Source organism: Netta rufina (assembly GCF_964035555.1).
Source record: "Netta rufina genome assembly, chromosome: 4".
Lineage (NCBI taxonomy): Eukaryota > Metazoa > Chordata > Aves > Anseriformes > Anatidae > Netta > Netta rufina.
In genome coordinates this window covers 43,759,808-43,776,442 of record NC_140127.1, presented here as the reverse complement: position 1 = coordinate 43,776,442, position 16,635 = coordinate 43,759,808, and the positions used below count along the sequence as shown (strand labels likewise).

Sequence of the window (16,635 nt, the reverse complement as noted above, 5' to 3'; positions counted from 1 at the left end):
ATCTGACAGTTTCGACAGTGTTGTCTGTTTGCAGTTTCTGAAATGGTTTTGTTTTTTACTTTAGCATTGCAGTCCAGATGGTCCTGAATGCCCTACAGCTTTCTTGGAAAGGTTGTGTTTTGAGATGAAGAAAGGTTTTAGAGAAACTATGCTTCAACTTGTACTGTCTCCAGTGAATTTGTTTCTGAATGACAACTATCAGGTAGTAGCCGAGCTTTGTGTTTTTGTGGGTGCATATGTAATGGGGAAGTTGTAATGATCTTAAAATTGAAATTTGGGGAAGGGAAAGTTGATGATGGTTGCTATTTGTTAAAACAAACTTGGGTTAGATGAGGATCCCTTCCCCACATAGGATTTGCATATATGTTGCTGCATGCTTAACGGTGAGAAATCTTGGGACAGACTAAATGTATAGTCATAGAATCATAGAAAAATCAACAGGATTTAAGAGGTGAAAATGAATGTGTAAGAGATATCTCTGACTACATTTTTTTGCACTTTCTAATGATATATTGTTGAAAATATTAATTTTAACTTAAATGTTACCTTGTCCTTAACAGAGACCTTCAGTGGATGAAGTTCTTCGAGAGGGACACATTAGTCTGTCGGGTCTGCAGCTGCGTGCTCACGCGATGTTTTCAGCAGAAGGTTTGCCTCTTGGAAGTGATACTTTGGAATATGCATGGCTGATAGATGTGCAGGCTGGAAGTCTCACAGCCAAAGTTACAGCACCACAGGTATCATCTAGGAATTCGCCATAATGTATTACCTTTGTTCTTCCTTGCAGAACTGGCGTAGCATGGATTTTGGAAAGCGTGTAGTCTCAGCTGAATTGGATGCATTAACATATATCCAATGCCTTAAATAACCTTAAGTTTATAGTTTGAAAATACAGCCATTTTTATGGACAGAAGGTGCCAAACGAGCTGAATCTGATGTTTATCTTCCATCTAGATATAACAGGGTGGCTGGTGTTTTATGAGCATTTGAAAGGGTGCTCATAACAGAGTATGAGCAAACACTGTTGTCACTCTGTAAATACCTGCATGTTACATCTATATAAGTGGATGTACTTAAATACTGATTAGAAAAGCAACCACAGTATCTGTGTGTACTCTAAGTGATGTAATTGTAGAATAAGTACTACTATTCTAAACAGGGCAGGTGTTGAGACCATTTCAGCCATAAACTAGGTAACATGACAAAGAGGAGAAAGAAAAATCTATTGAATAAATTTAGATAAGAGATTTTAAGATAAGTTGTCTTTGACTTCCTCTCAGGTTACTTCAATTTTATGATGCTGAATTCTGGAGATGCAGGTTTGTTACCCTGCTGGTTAACACTCTGGGAAGGGCAAATGAAGTACCCAGTTGTGATTGCAGTCTGAAAAGCCATTTGTTATCCCTCACATGTAAGGTTCATGCAGACATGTAGGCATTTGTTTGCAGGGATGCTACCAGTAAGAAGGATATCAAATGGAGCAGCTGGCAAGGATTTATCTTGCAGATGAAGTTTTGGCATTCTATAGAAAGTTACTGACAAAGCCAAATTTTAAAGAAGGAGAAAAATGAGATGACCTGTTGGAAGATAGAATGGGCAAACCTCAGCAGAAGAGTAGCTGGTAGCTTCATAAATTTTGATGCTTGGTCTCACTGGAACATAGTTTGCTTTCAGTGTACAAGTTTCTTAGGTCAGTCTTCATATTAACTACTTTTAGTTTTTGCCATTTTTGTTACTTTCATTTTTCAATATATAATGGCTCCAAGCACACATTAGACAAATCACTTTGATTTATTTCTGATGTGGGCTGTGAGATCTTTAGAAAAGGTTGCTTTATCACTGTGTTCTGAAATGTGAGAAAAATATATAAATCATATTTCCTGGTTACAGTTTGATTATTAAGAGACTTCTGCATCCTTCTATTCCTTGAAAAAAAAATGGCATAATTTCCTGGCTTTAAACAACTCTTTCAGTAGAAGACTTCTGCAGCAAATAAAATCCAAATCAGGCTTACAAGCAGTTTCTGTAAATTTAAAGAAGAGACTCCAGATACTTTTTCATGCTGCTTGTACAGACTTCTGTAGAGGTATTTCCCCAAAAATGCTACTACTGATTTACACAAACTATTGCTTTTACTCCAGTGCTTATAAGCTTCAAGATTAAACCTAGTCAATCAAAGTGTTACAAGATTTTGATGATTCTTCTAAATATTTGACGGAAATTGGGGGTTTTCTTCCCGTAGAAAGCCATTCTCAATTTTATATTTAATACAGGAATTTTATTTTACTTTCTTGTTAGCACTGCTGCAAAGCAGAACTTGAACTTGCTCTTTCAAGGTCATTGTCTTTTTCCTTCCCCGGTGTGATGTATTGCAAGAATTTGTGAAGGTATACAACTAAATGGAGAAAGAGAGATCTTGCGCAGGACAGTCATAGCTATATTAAATTCCAGTTAAATTACTCCTGATTTAAAGTGCCCTTTCCTTTGGTTAGCCAAAGAAAACCCATTTCCCTCTCATAATAGAGACAGACAGTTATGATTCATTTCCTTTATGAATAAGCTAACTATATAAAAGATTTAAATCAGCAATTGGCTAATTACCAGATCCAGAGAGATTCAGCAGTGTTCTGTTTGGCCAGTTTCCTCCTATGCTTTCTAAATGTAACCTTGTTACTTATATGCAAGGAAGTCTGACATTTAAATTATGAATGGTGTTAGGGTATTTAGAGGCATTTTATGAGGTGAAATAAGGTGAGCTGTGTCTTTACGATGAGGAGACTGCTTGACCGTAAGAATAAAGCTATTTTCTTATATTAAGACAGGATTTAGGGTTAGCCATAGGCTATGTGTAAGCAAGGTAATGAAGCCAGAATATTACGGTGGGGACTTCTATTTGGTTTTACTCTTGCTCACCTTCTGACCTTTGGTGATGTTCTTTCAGTAATCTGTTGAATCCTGTAAGTTCATTTTGCATACTTACTATCAGACAACATCTTCCTTACAGCTTGCCTGTCTGTTGGAATGGGGGCAGACCTTCGTGTTTCATGTTGTGTGCCGTGAGTTTGAACTGGAAAGACCAAAATCTGTTATAATATGTCAGCATGGAATTGATCGTCGTTTTTGTGACTCTAAGGTAACCTTTCATCCGTCCTAAATGCTCACTATATTCGTACAGTTTACAAATCCAGTCTTAGTTATCAAGACGCATGGAATATGTAGTCAGATTGGATATCCTATTTGATATTTGAGGTGTTTTAGGAAGAAAAGTGATTCTATCTGTATTTTCCTGTGGATTTACACCATGTTTTAGTACTGTATGAATTATTTTGAGAAACATTGCCCGCAGGAGTCATGCATAGTTCTTTCCTCTACGTTGACAGTTAAGAGGCACGTGTCATAGTTCAGTTTCTCTTAAGAAACAAGGATCACACTTCCCTTTGCATTCCTTGAATGCTTTCACCTCCTTACCCTCTATTGAAACTGTGCTTTGATGGGGGACTTAAGTCAACAGCTTATGGCTTTCACAGACCTTTTTTTGAACACGGGACTCCTACTGCTATGCCCCAAGCAAACAGATAACCATTTGTCTGTCATCATGGGTTCTGCTTTTGGTACTTGCCTCTTGGAATCTGTATGGGCAGTCACTTGAAGACCTAAGGAGGCTTGTGATATATAAAGTATGATTCCTGAATTTCATCTCTTGACCTCCTCCTTGTTTTAATGTATAGGTTCTAGTTTTTGTGATGTTCTCTATTAGGGGGCTCAATTTTCTTTTTGCTGGTGGAAGCCAGGAGAGCCAGGTGGGTCCGCTTATGTTGCTGGACAGAAGAATCATCCCATCTCATATTCATGCTGAAATTGCGGAATAAGTAACTATATTTTGCTCTAGCTTTAGGCCTCTGTTAAACAGAACATAAATAAAAGGATAAGAAATAAAATTCAGTTTAAACTCCTTACGTATGTTTAAATCTCTGGTTTTCAGATGAACTGTGTCCCTGGGCCATGCCCAACATCTGATGACTTAAAGTACACTATGACACGCTTAGCCATGGATGGAGCAGATCTGTATGTGGTAGAACATGGCTGTGCCACCAATATAAAGGTAAAAATATTTATCTTTACAGCAATTAAAATATTTTGGTCAGTAGAATTCTTTGTATTTTTTCATAAAATAACTGACTGATTTCATTGCTTGCTTACATGCAGTGGACTAAGCAGAATATTCGAAACTAAATGATAGAAGGTTGGTGTTAAAATGGTTGGACTGGGCCAGGAGTAGGTCAATTTGGGTCATATTTAATACTTTCATTAATGATATTGGAAAATGGTTAGGAGGGGTAGATGTCTGCCAAAATAAGAATGTGAGCTGCAAGACTGGTGTAATAAATTAAAATAATACTGGGCAATATAAACACTAGTGTCTGTATCTGACGGTTAGTAAAAACTTTTACTGTAAGTTAGTAACTGAGCAACTGGAAATGTTTGAGAAGGAATGTATACAAGTCACTGTGTGACATCTCATGTGATAACTTGTGTGAGACAGCTGCTTCAATTAAGATGTATCATTGGTAGAGATGGGAGAAGTATTAGTGCTGCTGCCTGACTGAATCTGGAATACTGCATGGTGTCTCCGTTCAAAAAAGGATGTGGAGAGAAGAGCCGATATTCTCTCTCATCTTATATAAGAGAAAATTGTAGCTAAGTAAAAGTGAAGAGACAGTAAAGTACAGTAACACAAGAAAAGAAGAAAAGCATTGTACTGCTAATGACTAATAGTCGGGCTGTCCATTAATAAATTCAGTTTTAAAAGGTAGGCTTAATATGTGACACTCTGGGGACAGCTTCACAGTATGAGCAAGAATTTAACTGAAGGAGAGCAGCAATTATTTTATACGTTTTGAGTGATGTGATATCTTGTCATTTGAGTGGCTTGCTACCTTGTGGCAGTTAAAAAAGAAAAAAAGCACTTCAGTCTTCAAAATCTTTTGATTCTAATATTATAAAGCATCAGCACAAATATCAACTGTGTTTGCAGGCATAAATATGAATGGCTGGATTTTCAAAGGCTGCTTAATAACCCGAACCACTATAGAAAATTATATCCCTGATGAGTTTCATTCATATTTAAAAAAGGATTTCCGGTGCTTCTTTTATAGTTTGTAACAAAGGAGAGAAGTAATAATTTAATATTAGCCCTATGAATAGCTCTTCCATGGGTGAGTTCATTTCACAGGGCAAGTAAGGACAGCTGCAAAAGTTGGAAAATTAAATTGGAAAAATTCAGGTACTTCATGGTGACTTTTTGGAGATGACTGAAGCTGTTCAGGGAGCTCCATCCACCTTCAAGAAAAATAGAAGGAAACTTCATATTATTTGAAGTTTTATAATTAAGCATGTGTGGCAGGGCTACATCATCCTTTATGTACCGTAATGTCAGGGAGGATTGACTCTGCCTGGGCAGGTGTGCTGCTTGTGGAGTGACCTGTTTTCACAGCTTAGTGTGAGAGCAAAGCAAGAACTTCTCCAGATACAGGAGACAGGATAGCCTCCTGTTTGGTTCCACAAAATTACTGGAGCTATACCAATAAAAGAAGTAGAATATGATCACAGAAACAAAGGTATTATAACACAAAGGATCAGAGTTGAGGTTCAGGATTTGGAATTTCTTGTATCTTGAATTTTGCACCATTTAACATGGTTCTCTCACTGAGGCATACATTAATTGTGGAGTTGAATGTCTGTGTTCCATCAGTTAATACAGCTGTGTATTTGAAGTATATTATCTGTATTTTAGTCTAAATTGTAGTAATAAATCATGGATCTGTGAATTCAAAAATAGAAGATACATTTTTTTTTTTTGTGATTACACCAAAGAATTTAATAATGATTAAATGTTTTCATGGTTTGTTATAACATGTCTGCAGTTTGGAATTGTGTTTGGATCCCTTTACAACAGGAGACTCCCAAGTACAGACTTCATTTTTGTTATTTTGCAATTGTCTGAAGCTAATTTCTAAGCTTGCTTTCTTATGTGTGTATGCCTGTGCTTGTATGTAAAAAGCTGTTCTCATGTCATCTTTGGAGAGAGTACTTTACTGAGACCTTTGTGTGTTGTAATAGGTGATGTGATAACTGGATTAAGGCTACTTTATCTTTGCTTCACTTCTAAGTATTCAGAATTCATGTTTTTACTCATGTTTTCAGATGGGTACTATCCGTATTGCAAACTGCAACCTCCACAACCAGTCTGTTGGAGAAGGTGTCAGTGCTGCTATTCAAGACTTGCAATTGAGACAATACGTTGAGCAGGTGAACAACTGCAGAACTGGTCTTCAGCCAATATTAAGGAGGGCATATTGGTTGGAAGCTGGATCTGTCAACTTGGGGCTCATCACTGCTGACATTGCTTTAGCTGCAGATCATCCTTCCAAACATGAAGTACAGAGACATTTCTTGGAGACACATGATAACCGAACAAAGAGGTAAGAGATTGATTTGAATGAGATGGATTTGAATGTTTTTCAGTGTAAGTTAATTTTATTTTTTTTTAAGTATGTTGACTGCTTAGCTATCTAGTTGGTGGCTTGAATGTGCTTGGACTATACAAAGCTATTATTTTTGGAAATACTTTTCAGTCTGTTTTCCCTCATCTCCCAAAATTATGGTCATGGAGAGGGAGGGAATTCAGTTTGTCCTTTTTTTCTCAAGCTAGACTGAAAATAGGTCTTACAGATTTCTGAACAGACTGAGCAGCTGTGAATAAGATGTCTAACTGTGACTCTGTGTTTCCCCTAAGAGCAGTCGCCTCTGGCATGAGCAACATACACCAGAGTGAAATGTTTTTGCAGTGCTTACTTCTGTGCTGAAAGAACGAGCTGTTACTATTAATGTACGTTGTGGCAGGTGGATATGATCTGTGCCTGAGCACAGTTGCCTCAGCACTGCATATGTTTTTGATATATTCCTTTTTGTAGCTAATAATTCATTTTGTGTGACACCTGTTTCAGATAGAAATTGTGCTTACTTGTTTCCTGCTAAATTAAACAGGAGCTTACAAATATAAGGGCAATATCTTTTAATCTGGTTTTCACTAAATTTAAATGTACTAAATCTGATGTGGTCTCATTGTTCCTTTTTTCTTTTTTTCTGCCTTTGTGTAGATTGTGGTTTTTGTGGCCTGATGATAATTTGAAGAATAAGAGAAGCAAGAACAAGTGTGGCTGTCTTGGTGGTTGTCGCTTCTTTGGTGGCACGTTAACAGGACTAGACTTTTTCAAACTGGAGGAACTGACACCTTCAAGCAGCTCTGCTTTCTCAAGTACGAGTGCAGAATCTGATATGTTTTATGGGCAGTCATTACTGCAGCCAGGAGAATGGATTATTACTAAGGAGATTCCTAAAATTTTGGATGGTGAGAATGCATTGTTCTCTAACTTAATTCTTATTCACCCAAAAGTATAATTCGCTAACAACACATTGTTTTTTGTGGTCTATCTAATTCTGGTTAGTGAGTACTGTATGTTGCGTTCTTGTGCAAGAGGTCCTGTAGTGGCATGGGCCCTTCCGAGTGCAGACAATACCTTGATAATAGTGAGCAAACTTTCATATGCTTCTGTATTAACGTGCAGATCCTTTCTGAGTTAAAAGAAGCTTTTTGATTTGCCTTTGTTTTTCTTGTCTAGAAAGCAGTCTGTTAAGAGAATTTGATGTTTTGCTGCTATGATTTTATTAATCTTAATTAAATATGCTAGTCTACATTTTCAAAACCAGGGCTTTTATTTAATATGGATTTTTATTTGAATGGGTGGAAAAGAAGCCATTGTAGATGTGTTATCAGATATTCAATTTTTCTTTCTGTTTCATGATCCTAGGTAAAGCAAACGGTGTAAAACGAAAAGACTGGGATTGTAGATCTATGGGTATAGAAATAGAAAGAAAAGCACAGCATCTAAGCCTACAAGTGCCATTACGTTCCCATAGCTCCTCATCGTCTTCAGAGGAAACGAGCAGTTCCAGCGCTGCCCTCCCCTTGCTGGCAGGTGAGAAAGACAGCCCGTCGTCTACTACCGAGGATCACTTGGGACAGAAGGAGTTCTTGTCTGGTGCAAAGAGAGAAGATGGCCGTGGAAGGTTAGTACTCTCTGTCCAGGTGGGAGTACTGAGCATATTCATGCAGAACACAGCTTATATTTAGCAACTTACTGAGTATTAGTTAATTTCAATGGCACTGCCAACATCCATTTCCTGGTTTGAAGGCAAATTTGGGTAACTAATTGGGATCGATTACCTGATCTTGGTAGAAAACCCAGCACGTATGACAACAACACTTGCCATTACCATTCGTTTCTATCTCCTCTTATGTAGACAAGCAGACTAGCAAGTGGCAGAATTTAATATGCCATCAGTGTTATGAAAATAATTGCTATACTAACAGAAATTCATAGAATCACTGCAGCGTTTGACAGCTCTTATAATGTAAAGAGAAGCACTGGGAGTAAAACAAGCCAATTAAATGCCCATTGTGTTTTTATTTTTTTTCCAGTGTTGCAGGTGAGGGTGCAGAGGGTAGCCCTGCATCCCCTAGCAGCCAGGAGAGGCCTGTTGGTCAGTCTCCCATGAGGTCTCCGCTGAAGCGGCAGGCGTCCGTGTGCTCCACCCGGCTCGGCAGCACCAAGAGCCTCACAGCAGCCTTCTATGGAGACAAGCAGCCGGTTGCAGTTGGTGTGCAGTTCAGCAGTGATGTGTCTCGCAGTGATGAGAATGTCTTGGACTCCCCAAAGCAGAGGAGGAGCTTTGGTTCTTTTCCATACACACCGTCTGCAGATTCAAATTCATTTCACCAGTACCGCTCAATGGATTCTAGTATGTCAATGGCTGACAGTGAAGCCTATTTTTCTGCAGCAGAAGAGTTTGAGCCAATAAGTAGCGATGAAGGACCAGGAACTTACCCAGGGAGGAAGAAGAGAAAAAAGCAAGCTCAGAAAATTGAATACAGTAGAGGGTCTATTTATCACAGCGTGGAAGGACCCTTAACAAGTACTGTCCATGGAGAAATGAGTCAAGACATTAAAACGTTACCAATTAAGACTCATCCTTCACAGGCTTCATTTGTTTCAGCTCTAGGCGGAGAAGATGAGCATGTTGAGAATATGTATGTCATGGAATCTGAGAAGACTGTAGAAAGTGAGCAGATAACTTCCCAGCAGCCTGTAATGGCATGTTATCAAAACTATCTTACACAGTTCCAGGTGATCAACTGGTCAGTAAAGCATCCAACTAACAAAAGAACTTCAAAATCCTCATTACATCGTCCCTTAGACCTTGACACGCCAACCAGTGAAGAAAGTTCATCATCGTTTGAGCAGCTTTCTATCCCAACTTTTAAGGTATGAAAGATAGAGGAATGAAGACTAGAGAAACGAGTAAAAATTCAAGACAAGTTCAAATGGTCTAATACACACATTGTATAAAGTCACGATACACTTGAAACTTTTTGGCTTGTAGTCAAGAAATACTTTGGAATTCTGACTTCAAGTCTTCAGCTGTGTGGCTGGAAGACTGGAAAAGAAAAAGATTGCTAGATTAGGTGAATAGGATGCGTGTTCTGAATTATTGTATTAGAAATGCTACTTGTTGAATGATATACAGCTGAAGGATATTTGCATGAGTTTTGTTTAAAATATGTGCTATGAAGAAATTTTAGTAGCAGTACATTTAATACTGATGGTATTTTTGCTGAATGGTAAATGAGTTACTTTACAGTAAATTTGAAATGAATAATTTGATAAAACTATTTTTGTACATTTGCATTTTTTTTTCCAGTGTGATAGGAGCATATGTATTTAACAAAAGAACTGACATGACATATGAAACATGATGGAAATGACTTGATAGATAAAAGGTGTTTAAGCTCTGAAATTTCATCTTGTTATCACTTTGTAGCAAAAGCTTTATATGTTTATGCAGTGCTTTCATAGATTATTATTTGAAGTTCCTTCTAAGCAATTAGTCACTATACCTCTATGCAAAAACTTCATAATCTAATGTCAAGCCATTGAAAAAGTTAAATCAAAGTTTTATTTTTTTTTACACTATATTGGAGTATGTGCGTGTGAAGGATTCTTTTAAGAAAAAAAAATAAGGACAATCTTCATTTGAATATTCCTTGGGTATTTTTTTGATATATAGAAGGAATGTAATATATTTCTTTGTACTTTTCTCTTAGATTGTTAAGCAGGGTCTCACAGCTAATTCATTACTGGATAGAGGCATGCAGCTTACAGGATCAACATCTAAGTAAGTTGAAAATTGTGTAACATTGTTAAAACATTTTTTTTCCCTGTTACTCTAGTAAAGTAATTTGGCTCTTGCTAGCCCAGTCAAATTTGATTTTTAGCATTAGTTTTAGTACAGATCTATTTCAAAGCAGGGTATTTTATGACAAAATGTTTGGTTTGGGTCAAAAGAAAGTTCAATGGCAGTTTACTTGAATGATTTTGGGAAGTGCTTATGGCAAGTGTCCATTGCATTGCCTAAAGCTGAACTTGAATCTCAGTAAGGGCCTTGCCCTGAAATTGTTTGTGTGCTTTCTGAGCTATGCAGAAAAATAAACCTGCCATTGTATGCCTTTTACTGAGTATTAAAATGATACCTAGAGTGCCTCCGGAGAATTTTCACAAGCTGAAGACCTGTTTATATGTTGTTTGTGACAAGGAACATTTTCTAATATGTGGCTATAACCTCACATCACTATGCATAGGCTCAATATTAAGGAGATAACTCTTTTAATGCCTGTAGGCTCTTCCCTTGAATTGGATGAATTTTGATTTAGTCTTGGGTCTACCATCCAAGACTGATGTTTTGTTATTGTTGGAGTCCTATTAAAGTGTCAAACAAATATACAAGATGCAAGCATTTAGTGATGTACACTGTTGTATTTCTTTCACAAATCAGGATTATTAATATGTATTTGACTTGTTTAGTACACCTTACACTCCTTTGGATAAGAAGTCTGCAGAAAACACAGATGATGAAACAATAACAGAAGAATGGACACTGGATCACCCAGTCTTCCAGACAAGGACAACAGCAATAGTAGAAGTAAAAGGAACGGTAGATGTAGTTCTGACTCCTCTTGTAGCAGAAGCATTGGACAGGTAATTAATTTTATTTTTACTACTTTGGTGTTAATTGGTTGTACTAAAAATTGTCTCAAAGCTGTTAGGTTGAGCAGAGGTTTAGATAAAAGGATTGAATAATACATGACTGATGGGATGGCAGTGCCTTGCAGCCATTGAATATTATTCTGCTTGTCCTGTAAAGAAGCTAGAAGGACGTTATTGTGACCTTGGAAGTACACTTTCTCTCTCTCTCTCCGTGTGCTTAATTTTTCTCTTTGCAGTGTTAATTAAATACTACAGATGGTTTGTTACATGAAACTGGAAGTTTAAGTGTCCTGTTGTGGGCTTGTTCCCTCTCACAGGTATATAGAAGCAATGGTGCATTGTGCGAGCTCTCGACACCCAGCAGCTATTGTTGATGATCTGCACTGCAAAGTTCTTCAAGATGCTGTACAGAACAGCAAAACAAGCTTCTCAGAAAATGTAAGGAAGAGAACAAGAAAATTACCCAAAATTTTGAAAGAATAGTCATTTCTTTATTTTACGTAGAAAAAGATTTAATTGAATTCAATTTTTTGAGGTGCAGTAGCTAAATGCTATATTAATCTAGCTTGAAAAGAATTTTATGGTAGTTGTACTGAGTTAAAAGTTCTTTCTGTCCAAGTTGACTAAATGTATATATTTTTTATTTGGCGTTTCTTAGACTGCACAGTATAATTGACACTACTTATTTACTTCATAACAACTTTTTCTGCATAGCTGATACATGCAGAACTCAAGCTTTTAGATGAAATCTGGTCATTAGAAAGTTTATTTTAGAATAGCATTGCTACCCTTTGGTATCTAAACATAACATACCTGTATGTGCTACAGTCCTTGTTCTAGAAATGATGGCATTGTGCTTTAAATGCAGTCACAATCTGTTTGTAGTTCAGTGCTGCTGAACAGTTCAGAGCTGCTAAACACTTCAGCTTAGCAGTTCCAGGTTTCAATGAGAATAAATTATTAAGTGTTACCACCTTTTTCCCCTCCAAGTTATCTTCCAAGCAGGACATTAGAGGAACAAAAATAGATGCCACTACTACAGGAACAACAAACCAGGGACCAGCACAGACAAATCTATCCCTTAAGCAAGATAATGTGACAATTAAAGGCCTTCAGGCCAACGTTAGTGTACCAAAGGTAAGGATTTTTGTTTAGCTTATTGGTAGACATGTAACTCATAAATTACCCTTATTGTGTGTACTGGAAAGCTTAAGTGAAGTTATGTATTTGTGATAGATAACTAATGTGATGAGTAGGGTAGACTGTTTAGGAGATGTTCGATCTTAGGGTAGGTAAAGGTATGCAAGTTAAATAATAATTGCTATAGAGATAACTGACTGCAATGTCTGTAAGTAATGTTTTTACATCTTGGTGTGGATGTTTTATCTTTAAAAGTTTGATTTTACTCATAAGTTTAAGACAAAACTATATCAGAAGTTTGTGATGTATGATTAATGTAACATGTTTTTCTAAATTTCTTTATTCTTTGGGGAAATTTTACATACAGGTGAACCTGTGTTTACTACAAGCATCTGTTGATGAATCTCCAGGGGTTTCTTCTGGTAAAACTGTGACTCATGTTTCATTAGTAGCTTTGTGCTTTGATAGAATTGCTACACAAGTTCGTATGAATAGGTAAGAATAAAATATGTCACTGTTGGTGTTTTTTTTGTTGTTATGTTAGCCAAAAGACTTAGTGTTCACAATTTATTTGTTTTTTTATTATAGTCTGCAGTTCTGAAAGGAAGTATTTTAAAAAGTTGTCATGAACGAATTAAACAATAAAATGTCTTGTCAGTGTGCTATAAATTAACAGCTAATAGCTAATTAAAACTGCAGTTTCTTTGAGAAGCAGAGTAACCCTTCTGGAATCATTTTGGAACCTAAGATTTAACTTACATTATGCAGGATAAAATAGAAATTTTCAGTAATTTTCTACCAAAGTATAATTATCTTCTGACTTTACAAAGAATTTTTAATACTGCTGTGCTTATGTCACTTAAAGTCACTCAATTTTTTTTTTTTTTTAAGTAAATAAGAATAGCACGTCTATCAGAGATTTGCTTAATCGTTTTTTCTCCCATGGGTTCAAAGGGGTATAGTGGAGGAGTCTTCGAACAATGCAGAAACTGGGAGGAATTCTGTCACATTTGATCGTTATATCCAAGCCAGTAAAATGCAGCCCCAGTCCTCTGGCTCACTGAGATCCAATGCTGGAGCAGAAAAAGGAAAAGAAATTGCTGCTAAGTTGAACATCCATCGTGTTCACGGGCAACTTAGAGGCCTTGATACGACAGGTAAGCTTTTTTTTTATTATGAAAACGTCAGTTTTCATAGAAGGTGATAGTTTGCCTTAAGCTCATTTTTTATCAACACAGATAAAGAGACATTTGAAACTAGAGATCATGCAGTAGTCCAAAAAGAAGTTTAGGATGGTTACTCTGAATCGTTTGTTTTCTATTATTTTACTAATATGATGACTTTAAACGTAGACAGAGGGAAAACATCAAGACTGATTTCTAAGCGTTTTTTGTGGCAAACAGGTTGCATGGTAAAGATTGACTGATAAAATTTCATGTCTAGGCTCCCTTCTTTCCAGCTGATCTCCTTTCCTTCTCAGCTGCCATTTTTTTCACCCAATGCAGCAAATGAATTACACTTACTAGCTTTCTTAGTACTTTCTAACAATTTCAATATAGGTATAACATGAATGTACTGTCACTTTCAGCTTGAGAAGCTGTAGATTTTTAACAGTAGTGCCTATAAAACAGAAAATGAGATCTACGTGATTGTGTTCATTCTTGTTTTTGTTAAGGAAATTCTTTCAAGAGCTCATGAATTAACTTTGGTTGCTATAATTTCTGATGGTGGAAAAGATGAAGATAAGCAAAAGTAGAGACTGATCTTATGTTGTGGTTTGGCAAGAAGTCTTGAGTACCTTTTACATGCTGAAATTTTGATTGCTTTCTAAGTTAAATCTGACTCAGTTTTGGTGCAATCTGTATCAGCTAGTGCCATGTTTTACTGTGTCCCATGAAGAGCAGGAGTCTTTAGGCTATGAAGAAATGTTCTGTGAAACTAGTATGAATAAAAACCACGCAACAAAATAGCCTTTGTAAAGATGAGTGAGCAAAAGGAAAACAAAATAAATTGGAGAAGATAGAAGGGACTAGCTCAATTTTTGTTTAGTTGGGTGAAATCTCAGCTGTAGTGTCTTGTGTGAGGTATGCTACAGACTTCTGAGAAGGCCAGGTAATGCTTGACTTGTAAGCAAAAAGCTCATCTTCTATTTAAAAGGGTTGAGGAATGTCTTTCTAGAGAACTTAGCATTTCATGTATGCTTTGAAAGTGATTGCTGTTAACCAACTGGGGGCACAGAGTGAGGATTGTATGGACAGAATATAAATTGACTTAGTGTGGTTACTTTCCCCAGATATTTGACATTTAACTCTGTGCGAGAGGTAGTAGGAAACAGGTATAAATTTTCTTAAAATGTTCCTTCAGAAATGTCACTAGAAGAAAGGATTTATATTTAATCTTCATCCTAATATAAAAGAAATGAAGGTGGCATAGTCCCCTCCTGGATCTTAGACAGCAAGGATTGTAATGAATCAAAAACTACTTGAGGCAGTGTTTTCTTAGGAATCAGTGAGACTTACTGCTTTCTATTCTTGCAGTATAGACAAAGGCATGTTTCCAACAGAGAAGCAGTCTCTGAATTGAATTCAGAAATTTATTTTAAAATACCCACTAATTATGCTATAGTTAATACCAAATGCATTTCTATTCAAGTATATTATCCAAGAGCACTGTCAGTATTGCTGTTATTTGTTGTTGTTAAGCTTTAGGAATTTATTAGGAATATTTTTGATAAAAACTTAGGGCTAATAGGTACTTTGAGATAAAAGTCTTGAGATAAAAGAGCTTGTTTGTACACATATCTTTGGAACCATGACTGTAAAAAGATGAAGAAGGCATATATGTTAGGATTGGTAACATCTAAAAGATTGAATTTTGAGTTGCTCCATTCTTGCTTTTCCAGACTTAAAAATTACCCTGTCCAAATAAAATAAACATTCTAGGAGGAAGGGTTTTGGGCTTTATGAACAATTTTTTTTCTTGCTTGTACTTTGATTTTTTTTTCTTTTTTTCTTCCTGTTTGAGGAATACTAAAGAGTATTCCAAAATACTTTACTTGCAAGTTACTGTAAACTTGAGGGCTGTTTGAAGATGTGAAGTTTTTGTAACAGAATGCTAAATATGTTTATTTTCAGATATTGGAACTTGTGCAATAACAGCTATTCCCTTTGGGAAATCAAAAGTTCTTTTTACTTTGGAAGAGTTGGATGAGTTTGCTTTTGTGGATGAAACAGACCAGCAAGCTGTACCAGATGTAACTCGAATCGGTCCTAGTCAAGAGAAGTGGGGTTGGATAATGTTCGAGTGTGGAATTGAAAATTTGACTATAAAAGGTAAGACTATATAGGCTTTGTATTACTTAGTATTATGATACTGATAACAGCTCTGTTGTTGGGTCTTATTTTAGCCATTATTTGATTTCAAATATGTGAATATGGATGATAATAAATAATATGTCTATAGTACATAAATTATATCACATAGTAAATTCTAAAATACAGGAATTTGTAGTTGTTGCTGCTTATGACAGTATATGAAATAATTCCATGAACATTATTTTCAACAGTTCTGGAAGCTAAAGTGAAGGTGGTAAGAGTTTGTGCTTTCACTGATTATTTAAATCCTGACCTTGCAATCATACCCACACTATGTGTATGAATGTAGGACTGGAATTCTGCTTTCAGGAGGAAAGCTGGCTTCATAAAGAAAAAGAGCTTACATATATTTTCTGTCATTCAAGTTGTTCTTGTCAGGGAATAGTGTTTAAAAGCAGCCTCCATGCATTGTGATTACTCTTCATCCACTTGGAACAGCTATACAACTAGCTTTTAAGTTGTATGTAAAATTGGGAATGCATGTTGTTTGACCAAAATCATGTGTTTATCCTCTTAAGTGTATTTTTTTTTTCTGTGGGATGTAACATAGAAGTTTGTGCATGGCAAACATAATGTGTGTGCTTTTCTAGGTGGAAGGCAATCTGGTGCAGTATTGTATAATACATTCGGAGTCATGGGGAAATCAAGTGCTACAGAGAGAGGTGGACTGCTCGCATCAAATAACTCTTCAGATTCTCCAACTGGTAGTGGTTATAATACTGATGTGTCTGATGATAACCTCCCTTGTGACAGAATAAGTCCTTCTTCAGATATTAATGGAAACTCAGTTTCAGATGAGCAGGTATGTATACTGGGCTGAATTGGTTGGTCTTAGGTTGTGTTTCTTTAAAGTGATTACGATTTATAGTATAAAACTGAAAATTGACAGATCTGTTCCTGTACCAACTGATTCAAACTGCCTTCTTGTGCATTACAGTTTAAGCTTTCTCTAAGGT

The 16,635-nt window shown here is 36.4% G+C and overlaps 1 protein-coding gene across 6 annotated transcripts in view; it reads left to right on the top strand.

The window, feature by feature from the left end:
• Nucleotides 1-16,635, top strand: part of BLTP1 (bridge-like lipid transfer protein family member 1) — a 113,499-nt gene that overhangs the window by 39,848 nt on the left and 57,016 nt on the right. For all 6 annotated transcript variants that reach the window (XM_084286130.1, XM_084286126.1, XM_084286129.1 and 3 more), the window contains 16 exons: nucleotides 65-202; nucleotides 561-737; nucleotides 3,005-3,133; nucleotides 3,983-4,102; nucleotides 6,205-6,482; nucleotides 7,161-7,411; nucleotides 7,872-8,130; nucleotides 8,543-9,386; nucleotides 10,226-10,296; nucleotides 10,983-11,156; nucleotides 11,483-11,603; nucleotides 12,156-12,302; nucleotides 12,673-12,800; nucleotides 13,260-13,462; nucleotides 15,440-15,637; nucleotides 16,270-16,481. In XM_084286130.1, coding sequence (XP_084142256.1) covers nucleotides 65-202; nucleotides 561-737; nucleotides 3,005-3,133; nucleotides 3,983-4,102; nucleotides 6,205-6,482; nucleotides 7,161-7,411; nucleotides 7,872-8,130; nucleotides 8,543-9,386; nucleotides 10,226-10,296; nucleotides 10,983-11,156; nucleotides 11,483-11,603; nucleotides 12,156-12,302; nucleotides 12,673-12,800; nucleotides 13,260-13,462; nucleotides 15,440-15,637; nucleotides 16,270-16,481 — 3,450 coding nt within the window. The remainder of the gene's footprint in view (nucleotides 1-64; nucleotides 203-560; nucleotides 738-3,004; nucleotides 3,134-3,982; nucleotides 4,103-6,204; nucleotides 6,483-7,160; nucleotides 7,412-7,871; nucleotides 8,131-8,542; nucleotides 9,387-10,225; nucleotides 10,297-10,982; nucleotides 11,157-11,482; nucleotides 11,604-12,155; nucleotides 12,303-12,672; nucleotides 12,801-13,259; nucleotides 13,463-15,439; nucleotides 15,638-16,269; nucleotides 16,482-16,635) is intronic.